Source organism: Belonocnema kinseyi, chromosome 7 (genome assembly GCF_010883055.1).
Source record: "Belonocnema kinseyi isolate 2016_QV_RU_SX_M_011 chromosome 7, B_treatae_v1, whole genome shotgun sequence".
In the NCBI taxonomy this organism is placed as follows: Eukaryota; Metazoa; Arthropoda; class Insecta; order Hymenoptera; family Cynipidae; genus Belonocnema; species Belonocnema kinseyi.
Window position 1 is genome coordinate 73,244,312 of NC_046663.1, and position 17,946 is coordinate 73,262,257.

General features: G+C 27.9%; 1 protein-coding gene across 1 annotated transcript in view; it reads left to right on the forward strand.

The window, feature by feature from the left end:
- The window catches only part of LOC117176153 (hamartin), a 30,464-nt gene that overhangs the window by 8,883 nt on the left and 3,635 nt on the right, over nt 1-17,946 (forward strand). The window contains exons 3-12 of the mRNA XM_033366237.1: nt 1,198-1,463; nt 4,503-4,715; nt 4,816-5,006; nt 5,105-5,220; nt 5,320-5,522; nt 9,946-10,642; nt 13,425-13,654; nt 17,060-17,185; nt 17,265-17,501; nt 17,573-17,675. Of these exons, the coding sequence (XP_033222128.1) occupies nt 1,198-1,463; nt 4,503-4,715; nt 4,816-5,006; nt 5,105-5,220; nt 5,320-5,522; nt 9,946-10,642; nt 13,425-13,654; nt 17,060-17,185; nt 17,265-17,501; nt 17,573-17,675 (2,382 nt within the window). The remainder of the gene's footprint in view (nt 1-1,197; nt 1,464-4,502; nt 4,716-4,815; nt 5,007-5,104; nt 5,221-5,319; nt 5,523-9,945; nt 10,643-13,424; nt 13,655-17,059; nt 17,186-17,264; nt 17,502-17,572; nt 17,676-17,946) is intronic.

Consider the following 17,946-nt stretch of genomic DNA (forward strand, 5'->3'; position numbering starts at 1 on the left):
ATTAGACATCGACAAACCAAATTATTTTAAATGTTAAAAATTGAATATTTTAAATATTTAAAATTAGAAACTTTCAAGAATTTGAAGTCAAATTTATTTTAAAATTCATAATTCTTATATTGCAAGAAACTTAAAAGTATTGGGTAAGTTTTTCTACTCAAAAATTTGAAAAATTCAATGAGTTACCTACAATGTATTTAGCCCGAGTTTCAAAATATTAGCGCCATCCTAGGTTCTATAATGATTCCAATCGTTTTCAAATGGGTATCTATTATTTTGAGTAAGAAGTTAATATTGTCACTACACTATTTTGATATTGCTATACTTATTTACAAGCGACTTTTTACTCTTTAAAAGAAACAAATGTCTACAATATGAATATAAAAAGAAGTAAATAAAGATTTTACAACAATATAACCATTAAATCAAACGACTGCTACCTACTTGATAATCACACTATATCACTGACACGTCCGTGAAACGGCATGGTTTTTGCATGTTATTATAACCCCAGATACTATCGATTTTTCATTCGGTATACCGCCTGAACAAACATTCTAATTTTTGTTCTTAAAGTTGTTGTTTAATTATTAAAAATTTAATTTCTAACCAATAAAAGCGTGCGATTAGGAACAATTGACACAGTAAGCAACAATTTAAACCGATACAACTTTTGATTATTCTTAATCGTCGTAAATCCTTTCCAATCGATTATTTCTAGAAGGGTAATTAATCTAGCGTGCTTAAATATTTGAGAACATCTTGTAATATTAATTAAAGTCATGGAAAAAAAACATTACAAGTTTGTAAAAAGTTATACCTCGAAAAAACTTGAGATACCTGGAATTCTCACGAATTTTTTTCCAGAATTTGAGTTTTATTATTGATAAATAATTTTACCACATAAAACTTATATTCGCAAATGATATGTTTTTAGCCTGATTCAAATTATGTTATTATGTTCGTGTAAAATAACAGAATTGTGTGATGTAGCGCACCTGAAATTTTCTGTCAGTGCATCCCTTAAAAATCACTTTTACAAACAGAATGAAATAATAACTTTAGGACCAGCCATGATCATTATATCTCAACATTAAATCTTTTTGAAATCACTTCGCAACGACTTCAAAGACAATCCATTCTGGAATGATCCAGCTATTTGATAAAAAGCTAAATTATTTTCATCTCTTTTTTCAGCGAAAGATAACTGGCTGGTTAATGGACTCTTTGATTATTACTTGTCTACAAATTCGGTTAGAGCCACTGAGGTTTTGGCGGGCGTACGAGAGCCTCATGACAAACATTTGTTCGATAGACTTACGGAAGCCCTCGTGAAACCCAGCATTCCTGGACAAAAATTACAGACTCTTACACTCCTGGGCCATGTGGTACGAAAGCAACCCACCTGGCTCTACAAACTTGCCAATCATACACTCTTTAAAGAACTTCTTAAATTGCTGAAGGTAATTATAATCTAGAATTAATACAACCTTCAAAATCCCTATTGTCAGAAAAGCAATTTCGAAACAGGCTGACCGTAGATCAAGGAAAATCTGGAAATCAGGAAATTTTATTGATGAGGGAAAGTCAGGGATTTTGAAAAATAAAATCTAGAAAGTCAGGGAATTTCTATTAGAGGCACTTTAAATAACGGCGAAGAATATGTATTTTTTAAATTTATTCTTATTTCTTATTCCGTTTATAAAAGATTCTATGTTAAAAATGTTACAAGCTTCAAATTTTTCTTTGAATATTATAATGGTCAGAGAAAATGAGAAATTGTTCAGGGAAAAGTTAGAAACTTACTCAGCGCGGCCGCTAAACCGGAAAACCGAAAAATGACATTAAATTTATTCTGTGACCGGGAATTTGACAAATTTGTGGAAAAAAACCCTCTGCCCAAGTTTGAATTCTACAGTTTTAAATAATTATTTGAATTGTTACCTTTTTTAATTCTGATATCATTCAGTTTGCAATGCGTAATTCGAAAATATTTTACTTACAAAATTTTTTATTTAATTTTTAAGCGTATATTTTTCATTTAAACAGTTTTAAAGTGCAGTTTTAAATACGGAAAAAATAAAAAATTAGAAGCGTTTGAAATCGACCATTTTAGATAAAAAACATTGTTAGTTGATTAACTGTGAATATACATTTTAATTATTTTTTTAATTGAACAGTACTTTAAGGTTTAAAAAGTTAACAATTGATTGTACAGACGATTCGGAATCAGTTTAAAATTGAAGAATTTCCAGATTTTAACGTTAAAAATTAAACTGTTTCAATTTTGAAGTCTTAGTATTTAAACAAATGTAAGCGCCTGATTGAAACTTTATAAACTATTTTCATTTTAGAAATTACTTCAAAATAATATATTCATACTTAAAAGCTTTTATAAATTTCAAATATTGTTTAAATCTACAATTTGCAGATTTAAAATTTGAACTTTTTTAAATAAGAAAAAGACAAATCTCTTAATATTTAGAAATATTTGACTGTTCATTTAAAATCAAAAATAATAAATCAAATATTCAAAACTAAACAAAAAAGTATACTTTGAATATTACAATGTTCTATTTAAAGAATTTTAATGTTTAAGTAAAATTGTTGAATTTTGATGTATAAATAAATATTGAACACCTATTATTGGTAGAAAAATGCTATGTATGCCATAAAAATCCGGCTATTAGTACCAGAATTTCGGTGCAAATAGCCCACAGTTTTTTTTTGAAACAATATATAGATTTATGTAGATTTCGAACAAGCAAATCTAGAAGCTTTTTGAGAATTGTATTTAAAAGGCTTTAAAAGTATAAAAAAACTCTTTCTAAAGAATCATAGTAAAATTGAAAATGATTTCTTATTTTATAAAACTAATTTTAAGAGAATATTTAAAAAGATTTAAAAAGTTTCTCCAAGATTTTAAAGAAACATTTTAAATTTTGCAGGATTTTTTTACAACATTTTAGGAAGAATGCGAATAATTTTAAAAGAAGTTTAGAAGTTCTGAACAAATATCAAAAACGATTGAAATTTTGAAAAAATGTGAAACTTGTAAATTTTTTAAGAATTTGAAATAAAATGTTGAAACTTCTTAAGGATTTTTAGATTGTTTAAAATAAAAATAATTTAAGAAGTGTTCAGTTGATAACAAAAAATGTAATTGTTCAATTTTTAATGTTTCTAGCATAAAATTGCCTAAAATTATTTGTAGCTCAGTTCTTATTACTTTAAATGGACGGAGAATTTTTTCCTTCATTAAAACGACCACCCTGTTATTAGAAAATAAGTTTGCGGTTACCCTGATATAATATTTTTGTTAGTAATTGAATTTCCTTGTAATTTTTTTTGTGTTTGCTTCCTCTTGATGATTATATTTTTTGTTAAAAGTTTTATTACTTGGTTGAAAATTCAAATATTATGGTAGAAAATTATCTTTTGTTTTGAAAATTTAAATTTTTGTGTTGAAATATCAATTGAAATAATTCTTGATGGAAAATTCAATTATTTTTTTTGTTTGTCTTTTCTGGTTTAACAATTCATCTCTTTTGGTAGAAATTTCATCTTTCTTCGTTGAAAATGCAACCGTTTGGCTGAAAATTAATCTTCTTTGGTTAATGATTCAATTAGTTTTGTTTAAAAATTCGTCTACTTTTGTTGAATTCAACTGCATTTTATTAAAAATTTAAATCATTTTTGGTTGAAATATGTACTAGTACATTATTTTCTTGAAACAAATCTTATTTTGTTAAAAAGTTAATTACTTGATTGAAGATTCATAATTTTAGTTGCAATGTCATCTTCTTGCTTAAAAATTAATTTTTTTTACTTAAAATTTAACTATTTCAGTTAAAGATTCTTCATTTTTATTAAAAACTCATCTCGTTTTCTTGTTAAAAATTAATTTTTTTACCTGAAAATGTAACTACTCTAGTTGGTTGAAGGTTTCAAAAAAAAGTTTTTCAACTTAAAATCTAACCAGTCTATTTTTGTTTGAAACTTTAATTATTTGGTTGAAAATTTAACTTATATTGTAAATTTTTTTATATTCACTATTATATTTTTGGTTAAGCTTTTATTTTTTTTTTGTTGAAAATTCGACTATTGTTGTAAAATGTTATCTTTGTAACTAGAAAATATTCTAATATTTAGTTGAAAATTCAACTATTTTGTTGAAAACTCAATTACAAACGGTCTTCTAAAAAATTAAATTTTTTAATTGAAAATATAACGGTAGGAAAATAATTTTCTTGATTGAAATAAATAATTTCAGATTTTTAGATTTTAATTTGAATTTTTTTTATACCGTTTATAAAAAAATTCTGTGTTAAAAATTTTCTGTTCTTTGGATATTAATGGTTCAGGAAAATGAAAAATTTGTCAGGTAAAAATCAGGGAATTTTTAAAATGAAGTTTTGAGACCACCCTGGTTGAAGTTTAAAGACTAAGAATTAAAATCTTTGAACTTTAAATATTGGAAATAATAAAAATATGAATTACAGTTGGAGGGAGAGACATTATCATTAATGAGCGCACTTCTCTTGTTGGTGACTTTGTTGCCAATGTTGCCAGTAGCTCTAGGACCACATCTCCACGACATTTTTGAGGTCTTCGCCCGCTTGGCCTCTTTTTACTACATTCAAAGTACACAACTTTCTTCCTCCTCAAACTCAGCTTCCGCCGACAGAGAGAAATTTTACCTTTTACACTTTCAGGTAATTTAGATTCTAAATTTATTTCGAAATCTGTGTAGTTGTAGGGCTGACAATCTGGAATAGTTCATTTTACAAATTTAACTTACATTCTTCATTGTAGGTGGGACTCTACAGCCTCTTTCATAGACTTTATGCCATGTATCCGTGTAATTTCTTTACGTTTCTGAAACAGCAATATCAGCAAAATCATGCTTCTGTATTTTCATATATTGTCAAACCGATGTTGGAGTCTGTAAGGATGCATCCTCTGTTAATAACAATGTCTAAGAGTGATGAAATAAGTCCCCAAAGGTATTTTATTACAATTTCTATTTTAAAAAAAAAGTTAATTTTTGACTGAGAAGATGTTATTTTTCTATTATATCCATTGAATGTTGAATACACTTTAGATGGAAAAAGATGGAGCATCACGACGTTGTGGCCGAATGTGGGAGGTTTGATTTAGACAGGGATCGAGAAGAAATCATACCGCCACCAGTCAACTCTCGTTTTACTCCGAATCCAGGTAATTTTTCAAGACAATGTTTTATTTTCAAGTTTCACTCAAATTTCGCCTATTTCTCGTTAAGAAATTAGTTTAAATTTGTCTCAATTTTGTTTTCAGATCATTCGTATCCTCCGGGTGATATTTTAGGAGAGGACGACACATTTTGGTCCCCGAGTATGGCAATGCCACCTCACAGTCCTCCACCTTTACAAACGCAGCCTCACGAAATTCGGTCAACGCCTTCGACCCCGGGTAACAAAATCAGAACGTCGCCACCTGAAGCGGCTGTTGAAGCCACTCCTGAAACCACCCCTGTAAAGGTAATAAAAAAATATGACTTTTATTCATCGGTGAGGGTTTGAGCGCTCGACTTTTAAGTGTATAACAGGTTTCAAAAGTTTCAAAGCAGATCTCAAAAGATTTCGCAAATTTTTTTTTAATTTTAAAAAAATTGGAAAGTTTTAAAATATTTTATATATATTTAAAATATTTTATAAAGATTGCGAAGATTTTACGAAGGTTTGCACATCTGATTTCAAGAGTAATCAATCCTTCGATCATCGCCTATTTCCTAAAACAGGCTTCGAAAATTTCTCGAACAATTATCTGTTAAAATGTGACATTTTAATGTTAAAGAATTAGTATGAATTAAAAATCAGAAATAAAATTTTCGCTCCATGTATGTGTGTTAAATTAACAGGTAAATATTTAAATAACTAAATTATACTGGTCAAGAAAATCTTAGTGAAAGAATGTGTTCAACAAAATAAAAGTCGTAAATGCACATCATTTTAAACGTTTTTGTTTCAATTTTTAATAAAATTTGAAGTATCAAAGTTATTTTGTAAATATGATTTATATGCAACCAAAAAGTTAATTTTCTAATTTTTAATATATTTTTATAACAAGAGTTTATAATAAATGCGTAGATCCTTTTTGGTTGAACAAGTTTTATCTTTTCATTTCTTTCGTTTTTCTGATGTTTTTTCGAAAATTAATTAATTTTTTTACTATTATTTTTCCGTTTAAAAGAAAATCTACTCGTTCTATCTCAACATTAATATTAACAGATTTGGATATCCTTTTTGGGTGAACAACTTTTGCATAGTAATTTTTTGTCTTTTCTTATGTTACTTTCCAAAAAATTTAATTTCTTTTTATTTATAATGTCACTTTTTACGATTGAAACGAAAACTACGTATCCTATCAAAAATTTATGGGTAACAAATTTCCTCAGGTGTATAACTTTTACCTTTTTCTTTCGTAGCTTGTGTCGTTTGTCCAAAATTTTAATTTTTTAATCATTTTAAATGTTTTCTTACGAATGAGAAAAACTACGTGTCCTGTAAAAAAGTGGTTGATAAGAAATTTGTAGATGTTTTTTGGGTGCACAATTTTTGTTTTTTTCCTATCTTGCATAGCTTACCGCAAAATGAACATTTTTATTTTTCATTATTTATTATGCGTTGTTTGGCCCACAATGTTAATTGTTTTTTTTTGTTCTTTTGGATTTTGAAAATGCTATAAGTCTGATAATATTTTTTATCAAAAAAAAAAATTATTTTTAGAAAAGTAAAATATTTCTTAGGGTTTCAAAGATTTGAACAAATATTAAATTATTTTTTGGCATTCTCCCTGAATTATTTTTAATTTTTTAAAATTTAATTGAATTCTTATAAATTAACTTAATTCAATGGATCTTTGAATTTATTAAAGTTCTTATTTAAATTGATCGTGAGAATCAATTGATAAAATCAGCAAAAAATTTTCAATATTTTAAGGTATTTTTTCAAGTACAATGGTTTTTTCAAGAGCTTTAATGTTAATTTAATGGGATTTCAAAGGATTTTGAATATTTAAAGGCATTTTTTCAAACACCTTGCCGTTTTCAAGAGCCTTAAAACATTTAAAAAGATTTCAAAAGATGTTTAAGTATTTGGAATATTTTAAGTAATTTTAAAAGATTCCAAGGCATTTTCAAAAGATTTGAACAATTTCAAGGGTTTTCCAAGTGTTTTGATCATTTTACGGGATTTGAACAAATTTTCATGCGGTTTTAAAAAATTTCATGGGATTTTAGAATATTTTAATGGATTTCAAAAAGCTTATCCATAAGTAGTGAGAAATTTCGTAGCTTTTCAAAGATTTCAAGAGATTTTCAAATATTTTTTGAAATTTATTTTGAATTCACCCTGCATTCTTATTAATTTATTCTTAATTATTTTAAGTTCTTTTGAATTCTTCCAAATTCACTTTTTTCTACTCAATTCAATGGATTTTTAAACAGCCTTTGCTCAATTCATCTTGAAATCCTTAAAGCTCACCTTAAATTCTTAGGCATTTCATGAAATTCCTTTAAATTCTCTTCCATTTTTCGAAACTCATTTCAAACTTACTCAGTGGAATTAATTTTTTCATATTTTTGACTTCACTCAAATTTGACTGAAATAAATGGATTCTTCTTTTTTTATTCTCTAATTCATTTGAATATTTTTGTAGTCATTACTCACTTTTTTTGTTGGAAATTAATAGGGTTTCAAAAATTTGAACAGATTTGAAATTATTTTTTGGATTTCACCCCGAATTGTTATTAATTTACCTTGAATTTTTTGTAATTCGTGGGAACTCTTTTGAATTCACTTAAATTCTTCTAAATTTACTCAACTCTAGTTAATTCAATAGAAATTTTTAAATTTGTAAAGGGTTTTAATTAATTGGTCCTAAAGTCTTTCAACCTCACCTTCAAATCTTATGCATTTCATTAAATTTTGTTGAATTATTTTTAATTCACTTTACATTTTTATGAATTTCACAGGATTATTCTCATTTATCTTGAATTTTCCTAAATTCTTTTAAATTTTACGGAGATCAATGGAATAGTTTTTATTACAATTTTTTTTCAGAGGGCACTTTTCAAATGCACTTTTCTTTCAATAAATTATCTCATGGGTTAATCACTATTCAATTCAGGTTTAAACCTATTTCTGAATTGCCTTCAATTCTTTTGAAATATTTCAGGGTATTTTTAAAGATTCCTAGATATTTTTAATAGATTTTTCATCATTTGAAGGAATTTTTAAGACCTTTAGAATATTTTTAAAACTTCTAGGGCATTTTCAAGAGCTTTTAATTCGGGATATTATAGTGAATTTTTAACGATTCCGAGGAATTTGTTGTTAATTTCTTTCATTCAAAGGGACTTCTAAACGTTTGGAATATTTTAGGAGAAAGACTTTTTTTGTGAATTTCAGAAGATATGGAACGATTTTACTAGCTCTTGTAAAATCGTTATTATTTTAATATTTAATATTTTATTTAATAATTTAAGATTTTAAAGTATTTCACAGGATTCTATCAGTTTTCCGAAGATTTCAATCATTTAAGCGATTTTAAAGCTCCCAATGTATTATAATAAATTTTTCAGGATTTCAAAAAATATCTTCATAGAATTTCACGAGATTTTATAATATTTTAGTGGATTTTAAAGAAATTATGTACGAGAAGCGAGGTATTTTGCAGAGTTTCAAAGATTTAAAGAGATTTTATATTATTTTTTTGAATTCACCCTGAATTCTTTTAATTCTTTGTAGTTCTTTTGAATTTATGAATGTATAAACTTATTTTAGTTCTTCTAAACTTACTCAATTTCACTTAATACAATGAATTTTTTTCATTTTTCAAAGTTTTAATTAATTTAATTATGAGGAGCAGTTGATAAAATTATCAGAGGATTAAAAATATTATAAGGTATTTTTTCAAATACCTTGGAGTTTTCAAAAACTTAAAAAAAATTATAAGGATTTCAAAACATTTTAAAGGATTTAGAATATTTTAGGTTTTTTAAAAATATTACAAGTAATCTTTAATTACTTTCAGTCATTTAATGGGATTTCAAAGGATTTGCAATATTTTAGGGTATTGTAAAAGATTTCCAGGCGTTTTCAAGAGTTTTAAAAAGTTTCAAGGGATTTCACAAGGTATCAAAGGATTTTAAGAATTTGAGAAAAATGATTTAAAAAAGATTTAACCTGTAAGTTTATATGATATTTAAAAAGATTCCATAGGATTTTGTAATATTTTTGACGATTACGGTGATTATATGAGGTTTTATGAGCTCTCTCAAATATTTTTTGCAATTCATTCAAAATTTGCCCTGAATTCTTGTTGATTTATTCTAAATTATTTAAATTTCTTTTGAATTCTTCTAAATTCACTCAATGGATTTTTAAAAAGTTTTTGAATTGTTTTCACTTCACTTATGATTGTTTTTTAAATGCAGTTAAATTTTTTATGTATATCATCGAATTCTGCTCGTTTATCTTAAAATCCTCTAAATTCAACGTTATTTCAGTCAAGGCTTCCCACCTTGAATTATTAGGCATTTTATCAAATTCTTTTGTTTTCAATTCATTTGATTTTTTTATTTACCTTGAAGTTTTATGAATTTCATCGAATTCTTCTCATTTTAATTCCTCTAAATCAATTCCAGTTTCACGGAAATTAGTAGCTTTTTTCATGTTGAAAATTTTTTTCCAATTTATTTGAATTCTTTTTTAATTAACTTGAATTGTTTTGAAGTTATTAATTTATCTTGAATTTATCACTCTTTGAACGCGAAAAAGGGCCCTATGAGCGTGAACAATGTACTTTTTGGTCTCTATATTTGATCCAATAGGGCCTGTGAGGCCTGATATTGAAGAAACTGATTGAATTATTAAAGACGTGATTACTTTTTTTCATCAGGATTCGAGGCAGATACCATCGAGGCAACCACCGATAGGTTCTTCTGCAGCGAGAGCCTTAGGCATTGGAAATGGAATGACAGCAGGTAATTCTAGGCCATCTACGCCAAATTCAGTAATTTCATCGTTAAATTTTGTGTCCGGAGACGGAGCGGTAAGAACATCCTCAATTGTATCATCAAAGCTCGAAAAGATTCAAGCCGATAGATTGAATGCCTTCCAGTTTATGCAAACGTCCACGGACGTCGCGAATGAAACAGACGCCTTATCAGAAGTTGATATTAGTCGGAATGGAAAGAATGATTCGTGGCAAGAGGATCAAGAAGTGTCGCACATTGTTAGCGCAAGGGAGGGAAAAAGTGCTTCAGAAAGATATTTAGAACGAAGGACGCAAACGAATGATGTCGAGAAAAATACGAGCATTAAAAAATCTCACCCCGTTGTGCATCCCCAGACTTCAAAGGAGAAACCAGGTGTCAAGGTTGAAGATAAGACAGATGGCGTTGAACAAAATGCAAGCAGGCTGAAACAGACACAGGAGGCCGAAACGCAAACCACCGAGTTATTTCCCTATGACTTTCTATTTAAGGATGTATTAAATGAAAGGAATCAAGAGGTGACAAATCCTGAATCTAGATTGTCTCCCACAACTTTGTTAGATCGCTTTCTTGAGACTATTGCTCACTCAAGTAAGTCAAGTTAGTATTCAGATTGTTAAATTCTCACATTCAAATACATAACATCAGGGTGTCTAGCGACCTGAAAAGCCTTGAAAACCTGGAAAGTATTAAAAATAAATTTTAAACGGTTTCAAATGACTTCGCAAAGAGTTCAGAAAGCATTGCGAAAGACTTCAGAAAATTTCACCAAGATTTCAAAGCTATCAAAAGATTTCAAAGATTTCAAGGATTTCAAAGAACTCACAAATATTTCAAGGAATTTAAAAAAGATTTCACAAGGATTAAAAAGATTTCAGAAATGCGTGAACGTCAGATTTGATAGATTTTAAAAGTTTTCAAAATATTTTACAGGATTTTAAAAGATTTCAAATATTACAAAAGATTCCAAAAGGTTTCTGTTAGAAGATTTCATCAAGACTTTATAGATCTCACAAAGATTTTGCAGATTTTTTGAAGTTTTTAAAGATTTCACAAAGATGTATCCATTAAGTTTCAAAGATTTAACCAAGATTTTAAACGGTTATAGAAGATTGAAAAAGATTTCAAGGATTTCATAGATTCAAAAGATATCACAAAGGCGTGTTACACCAGGTTTCAAAAGATTTCACAAATATTTTAAGGATTTCATAGATTACAAAATATTTTTAAGTATTTCAAGGGTTTCAAAAGACTTCAGAAATATCTTTACCAAAATTTAAAAGCTATCAAAAGACTTCAAAAAGTTTCAACGATTTCAATGTTTTCAAAGAGTGCACAAAAATTTTACAAAAGCGTTTACATCCGATTTTATAGATTTTAAAAAGTTACAAAATATTTTAGAAGATTTAAAAAGATTTCTTTTAGATGATTAAATGAAAATTTTAAAGATTTCACAAAGATTTGTCAGATTTCTTGAAGTTTTTAAAGAGTTTTAAAGAGACAGATCTCTTGACGTATCTAAAGATTTATATTATTATATTTATATTATTTATACATATCCATGAAATTTGAAAGATTTAACGAAGATTTCAAAATATTTCGAAGATTTCATAAGGTTTTAGAAGATTTTACGTAGATTTCAATGGTTTTGTTGATAACAGAATATTTCACAAATATTTCAAAGATCTTACAAATATTTCAAGGATTTCATAAAGATTCAAAATACAGTAGACTCTGCGACACTTCTCGTTTTCGGGGCTGTAGGGGAAGCGAGCAGGAAGTGTCAGATAATCCTCTCTCCTGCTTCAAGCCGCGTTTGGCGCAGTAGCAATGATCCCAACTTTGGCATGTTTAGTTACTGCGCTTGCCCGGTGCAGCGACCCTCATTGGTCGGTTTTGACGCGCAATTCAAACCAAAGAGAAATAACAATTCTTCAAATAAAAATATATACTTATTATAAATTGCACATTAATATAAAAAATTACGAAAATTGTTATTTTAGGTAAGAGCAAGATAATAACTCGTACATTTTTTATAATTAATAGTTTTTTTTTTAGTTCCAAAGACTAACTTTTATTTCACCCACGAATTTTTAAATAAATATATTTCTAACATTTAATATAATATGTATAAATTATTCACATAATTTCATTTAAAAATTTCCAGTGCAAAAAAACGCTAATACTAGGTAAATACCTGAAAATAACGTTTTCAGCTTAGAACAGTTATTTTTAATTCCGAGAAGCCAAATAATGACGCTCATAATAAGAAAAAAGGAACAAAAATCATCATTACTGATAATAAAAAGTCCAGCCAGTGTCTATTGATACTAAAAAATTCGGCTTTTTGTACCAATATTTCGCTATACACATGGCTCGTTAAAGAAACATTTTTGTTCTTCAAAAACCTTTGTCAATGAAATATAAATTCATCTTTTGGATTGAAACAAAATGTGTTATTGTTTACCAAATATACGCATTGGTACCAAATATACGCATTGATTCCACGAACCTTTTCAACAGCGATCAATGAAAGTCGCTGAGCCGGGCAAGCGCAGTAGTTCAACATGCCAAAGTTGAGATCACTGCGCAGTAGGCGTAGTCGGCCACGTATGAGTGTACGTGAGATGAGACAAGGAGTGAGGGCAAGCGAACGAAGGAGAAATCTGGAAACGAGAAGTGTTGTAGAGTCTACTGTATATCACAAAGGCGTTCTGCATCAGGTTTCAAAAGATTTGAAAAATTTTCACAAAGATTTCAAGGATTTTATAGATTACACAAGATTTAAAAATAGTTCAAAGTTTTCAAACAGTTTTGAAAGACTTCAACAATAATTCAGAAAGATTTCAAGGGTTTCAAAAATTTAATAAATTTTACAAATGCGTGTACATCAGTTTTAAACGATTTGAAATGATTTGCACAGGTTTAAAAAGATTTTAGAAGGTTTGAAAAGATTTCATAAATATTTCAAAGATTTCGAAAGATTGCCAAATATTTGAAGGCTTATACAATTTTCACAATGATTTTAAAGATTTCAAAAGATCTCGCAAAAATTTCAATAGATTTTAAAATTAATTACCTAAATTTTGCTACCTTGAAAAATATTATCGAATTAAAAAATAACCTTTAAAATCAAATTTGTAATATTTCTATAAAGTCACTCATTTCTTAAGAATTTATATTGCTCAAGTTTTTAATAAAATTCAACAGCACAAACATTTTTGGCAAACAAAAATGGAATGGCTTATTTTTCACTTGTATGGGAACTGTCATTTGGAAAACCTGAAAAAAATCTGGAATTTTGTTCCTAAGAATCGCTAGACATCATAGTTAATTGTTTATAGTATAGAATTAATAGGGATTTTATGTTATTGGATTCCAGGGACGCTTTTTGGCAAAGCAAAACAGAGGAGGAAGGGAGATGAAGATACAGGAGATGAAAATGTGGATGAAGATTGTTTGCACCTCGAATACGCCAATGAGCAATTGATACTAATGCAAATGCAGCTGCAATTTGAAAGACAGAGAAGGGAAGTTCACGCCGAACGTAATCGGAGGCTTCTTGGAAAGCTGAGAGACTCGAGAGTGTTTGAAGAACATACTGTCGCTTTAGTAAGTGATACTAATATCATCAGTATTTATTCTCTGTCCATTAGGATGATCCAAAAAAAGGCTTTTCTTAACAAATAGAAACGCTTTTTGATTAAAAAAAATCTATAATCCAAATCATGACGCATTTTGCTTTCTCATTATGATTAATTAGCAAATATATGCTCTTCCTCATAGGAAAAGTCAAAATAAGAAAAAATAAAAATGCAAGCAGGTCAATCAAAACGTCTTGAATTAAGAAGCCTTTTCTGTTTTGGCATGAACTTTGAATTATATTTGCAAAAAAAGTTTTTCTGCTTAAAACAGATTTCTCAAAATGTATATATGACCATAACTTTCGTACTCTTTAATACAATGTATTCATATTATATATTTTTTTCTTTTCTGTTCTTGCATCAACTTTAAATAATATCAGTGAAAATATTTTAACTATAAAAACCGATTTTTCAAACATTATATTTGACCATATCTTCTTTCCACTTCAATCTAATGCATTCATATTATAGGTCAATCGATTCATTTCGAATCAACGAATCTTTTCTATTCTTGCATCAACATTAAATTATGTACAAGAAAAATTTTTTAATAATTATAAAAATCGATTTTTCAAATAATATAAATGACTATAACTTTCTTACTCATTGCTAAAATGTATTAATATTTATGGGTCATTCGATTCGTCTCGAATGAACGAATCTTTTATATTCTTGCATCAACGAATTATGTGAATGAAAAAAGTTTTACTGTAAAAACCCCGTTTTTTTAATATTACAAAGTTCTACCAAAAAGGTAATAAATATTTCGTTAAAAAACCCTGCGTTCAGCTTTGAGATTTTAGTAGTGCGCGCGTGGACAATTGCTTCGAATATTGTTTTATAAATTTTTTAATTGAAGAACTTTTGACTAAACGAATTAAATATGTTAATTTTTACAATTATAAAGCTCCGTCTGTGAAGAAGCAAAACAAAAGTTTGATTTGAATAATTTAAGGATAGTTTTTTCTTCTTGAAAAATTTTATTGCTTATTTCGATGATACGATTTTTTAAGAATAAAAAATTATCCTAAGTTGAATCAAACCTCTTAAAATCCAAAAATCAACTTTTCAAACAAACGCAATAAGATTAAAAATAGTACAAGGGTATTTTCTGACAATTATTTTTCAGAAAAAGTTTATCTTTCTTGTCTTTTCATAACCCGCGGTCATATTTGCCATCATTTACATATTGTAGAAAAAAGGGTGTAGTAAATATATATAAATAACAATATTTTCTATAATTATTTAACATATAAATTATTATGAAGATTTTCTTGAAAAAAAATGGTATGACTTGTTTATTGTGATATTTATTCACATTAAGATAGTGAGATGTCAAACAAATTGTGCATAAAAAACCTGAAAATAATTTTTACCTCGCAAATATTCAGATAGGATAAGCTTGTTTAAAGAAAAACAGCTGTTCGTGCAAGGGAAATCAGTTTTTTTAAATCGACAATGTAAATAATTAGATAATGGTTTCATTGATTGATATGACACCAGCAGAAAACTTGTTGAAAATGCATTAGAACTTAAATATATAGTTTAGCATATTTTACAAATTCGTTGCGATCAATGAGAGGCGGAAAAAACCTTTTTTAAAATTGGCATAATTTTTTAGTACATCAGGGAGTGAGGAAAATGGTATGTGCGTTAGCTATATTATATTGAAAAAAATCACGCTGAATATAAATCTCTAATTATTAATAACAAATAATCATTGTCAATTGCCTAAATGATGGTCCCAATAATATTTTATTCATTTGTTGCCACGGATGAAAAACTACATTTAAAGATGATTATTTTTGGACTTTTTTTCCTGTTTTTAATTTAAAGATTTTTGCGGCAGCACTTCCAATCATCATATCGAATTCTTTTATGGGCCAAAATTCAGTATTTGACGCAAGGGTTACATAACTTATACAAGGTGTCCAGCTACCTTGAAAACCTGGAAATCTCCTTGAATTGTTCACGAGAACTTTTACTTTTAAAACAGTTTTCGAAAGGTTGACCACTTGGTTTCTGAGTATACACCAGCTATCAAACGGTTATTAAATAATGCTAAAGATGATGTAGACAAGATTTAAGAGATTTCACAGAGATTTCGAATATTTCACAAATATTTTAAAACTTTCAAAAGATTTCAGAAGATTTCAAATGTTTTAATGATTTTCAACGAATACAAAAGATTTTACAAATATTTCAAAGAATTCAAAGATTTTACTAACATTTTAAAAGATTAAAAATATTTCACAAAGATTTAAAACATTTTACAAAAATTTTTGCAAAGATTTCAAATATTTATAGAATATTTCAAAATATTTCACAAAGTTTTCAAATATTTTAATGATTTCAAATGAATACAAAAAATTTCACAAATATTTAAAAAAATTCATCAAAATTGCGTAAAGATGTCCAAAGTATACAATAATTTCAAAGATTTCAAAACGGGTATTGTACGCCAGGTTTCAAAGATTTCAAAAATTCAAAATAATTTCAAGATTTTTAGATTATTTAAAAAAATTCTACAAATATTTCAATGATTTCAAACGAATACAAAAAAAATTCACAAATATTTCAAAGAATTCATAAGGATTTCAAAAGATTTCAAGAATTTAAAAGTTTTCACAAATACGCCAAAATACGAAAAATTTCCAAGATTTTTAAAGAGTTCTAATTTTTTTTAGAAAATTTCAAAATATTTTAGAAAACCTTCAAATATTCCATTGATTTCGAAAAAATACCAAAGATGTATAGGAAAGATATCAAGAATTAAACAAATTTCTAAAGACATCCAAGATTTCAGAACATTTGAAAGGTTTCAATAAATTTAAGAAGATTTCAAATAAACCCCAATTTTTCACAAAGATTAAAGAAAGATTTCACAAATATTTTATATATTTCATAAAGTTTTCAAAGCATTTCACAAAGATTTTAAGTACTTCAAAAGATATCAACGAATTCACAAACATTACAAAAGATAAAAAAAATTTCAAGGATTTCAAGGACCGTACAAATATTTCACAAAGACGACTTATGTTCGCAAACATTTTAGAACTTTTTATGTATCATTCTGCTTTCTTTAGAAATTATTAGTCAACAAAACAATGAAATTTTTCATCGTTTGCATGTGCAACAAACGGTTATTCGATTATTTGTTGCAAAAGAAAGGAGACCTGGAAAAACTTGATTTCTTGACCTGGAAAACCTGTAACCTTGAATTTTGTTCCTAGGAATAGCTGAACACCCTGTTACGTTAAAAATAAAAAATTCGAAGCGCGTTTCCACTTTTGAAAGAAGCCTTTTTTGGACTACCCTAATATTCATCTTTATAATAACTTCAAAATTAATTGTAATTATTTTTAATTGTTAGAACGACAGACTTCGCATTCTGGAGAAAGAAACGGATGCTCTGAGAGCTGAGTTGGAACGCAGCAAAATAGAGTCGCGTGCAGCAGAGGAACGATACACGCAAGCCTTGCGTCACTGGCAATCCAAGGTTAATATAATTTCATTAAATTTTCTCCAGAAAATTACAACGTTCCTGAAAAATCTAAATATCTCTTAATAATTTCAAGTCCGTGGAGGAGCAGAAAGAAAATCAAACGCTCAAGGATCGGCTCGAGATTATGAAGATAGAACTGAAAAGCGAAAGGAAAAAAGTATCGGAAAACGAGCGAAAAATTCAGTCTCTCGAAGCAAATGTATTCGACGCGGGTCACCAGCTTAAGGAAGCTTTAAAAACTGCGAATCAGGCAGCAAATCTAAAGACAAAGTTGAACACACTTCAGACAAGGTTTCTTATGTTTAGAGAGGTAAATATTTAAAAATCTAAGATATTCTACGAAAAATTCAAAATAATTTTCATTTACAATTTTATCTATAGGCGCAAATGAGGTTACAACGGGAACGCACAGATGTTCATAATTTTGAGGCTAAAGATGAGACAGTTGAATTGTTCCAGCGATCATACGCCGAAGAGATTCAAAGTAAGAAAATCTAAATCTAAATGCTCGACTTTTATGCGCTTTGAGAATTTAATGAGGGCTTATAAGGATTTTACAAAAATGGTATTTTTCATATTTATTAATAATAATTACATTATTTAAATTTTGTGGAAAAATGTATCGCTTCAAATTGGAAATGCGAAATTATTCGCATTAAGGTGGCTTGGGCGCTTTTTAAAAAAATCACAGGCAGTTCTGAAAATTTGATATTATCGAAAGAAAATATACTAGATCACTTTGCAAAAAAGAAATA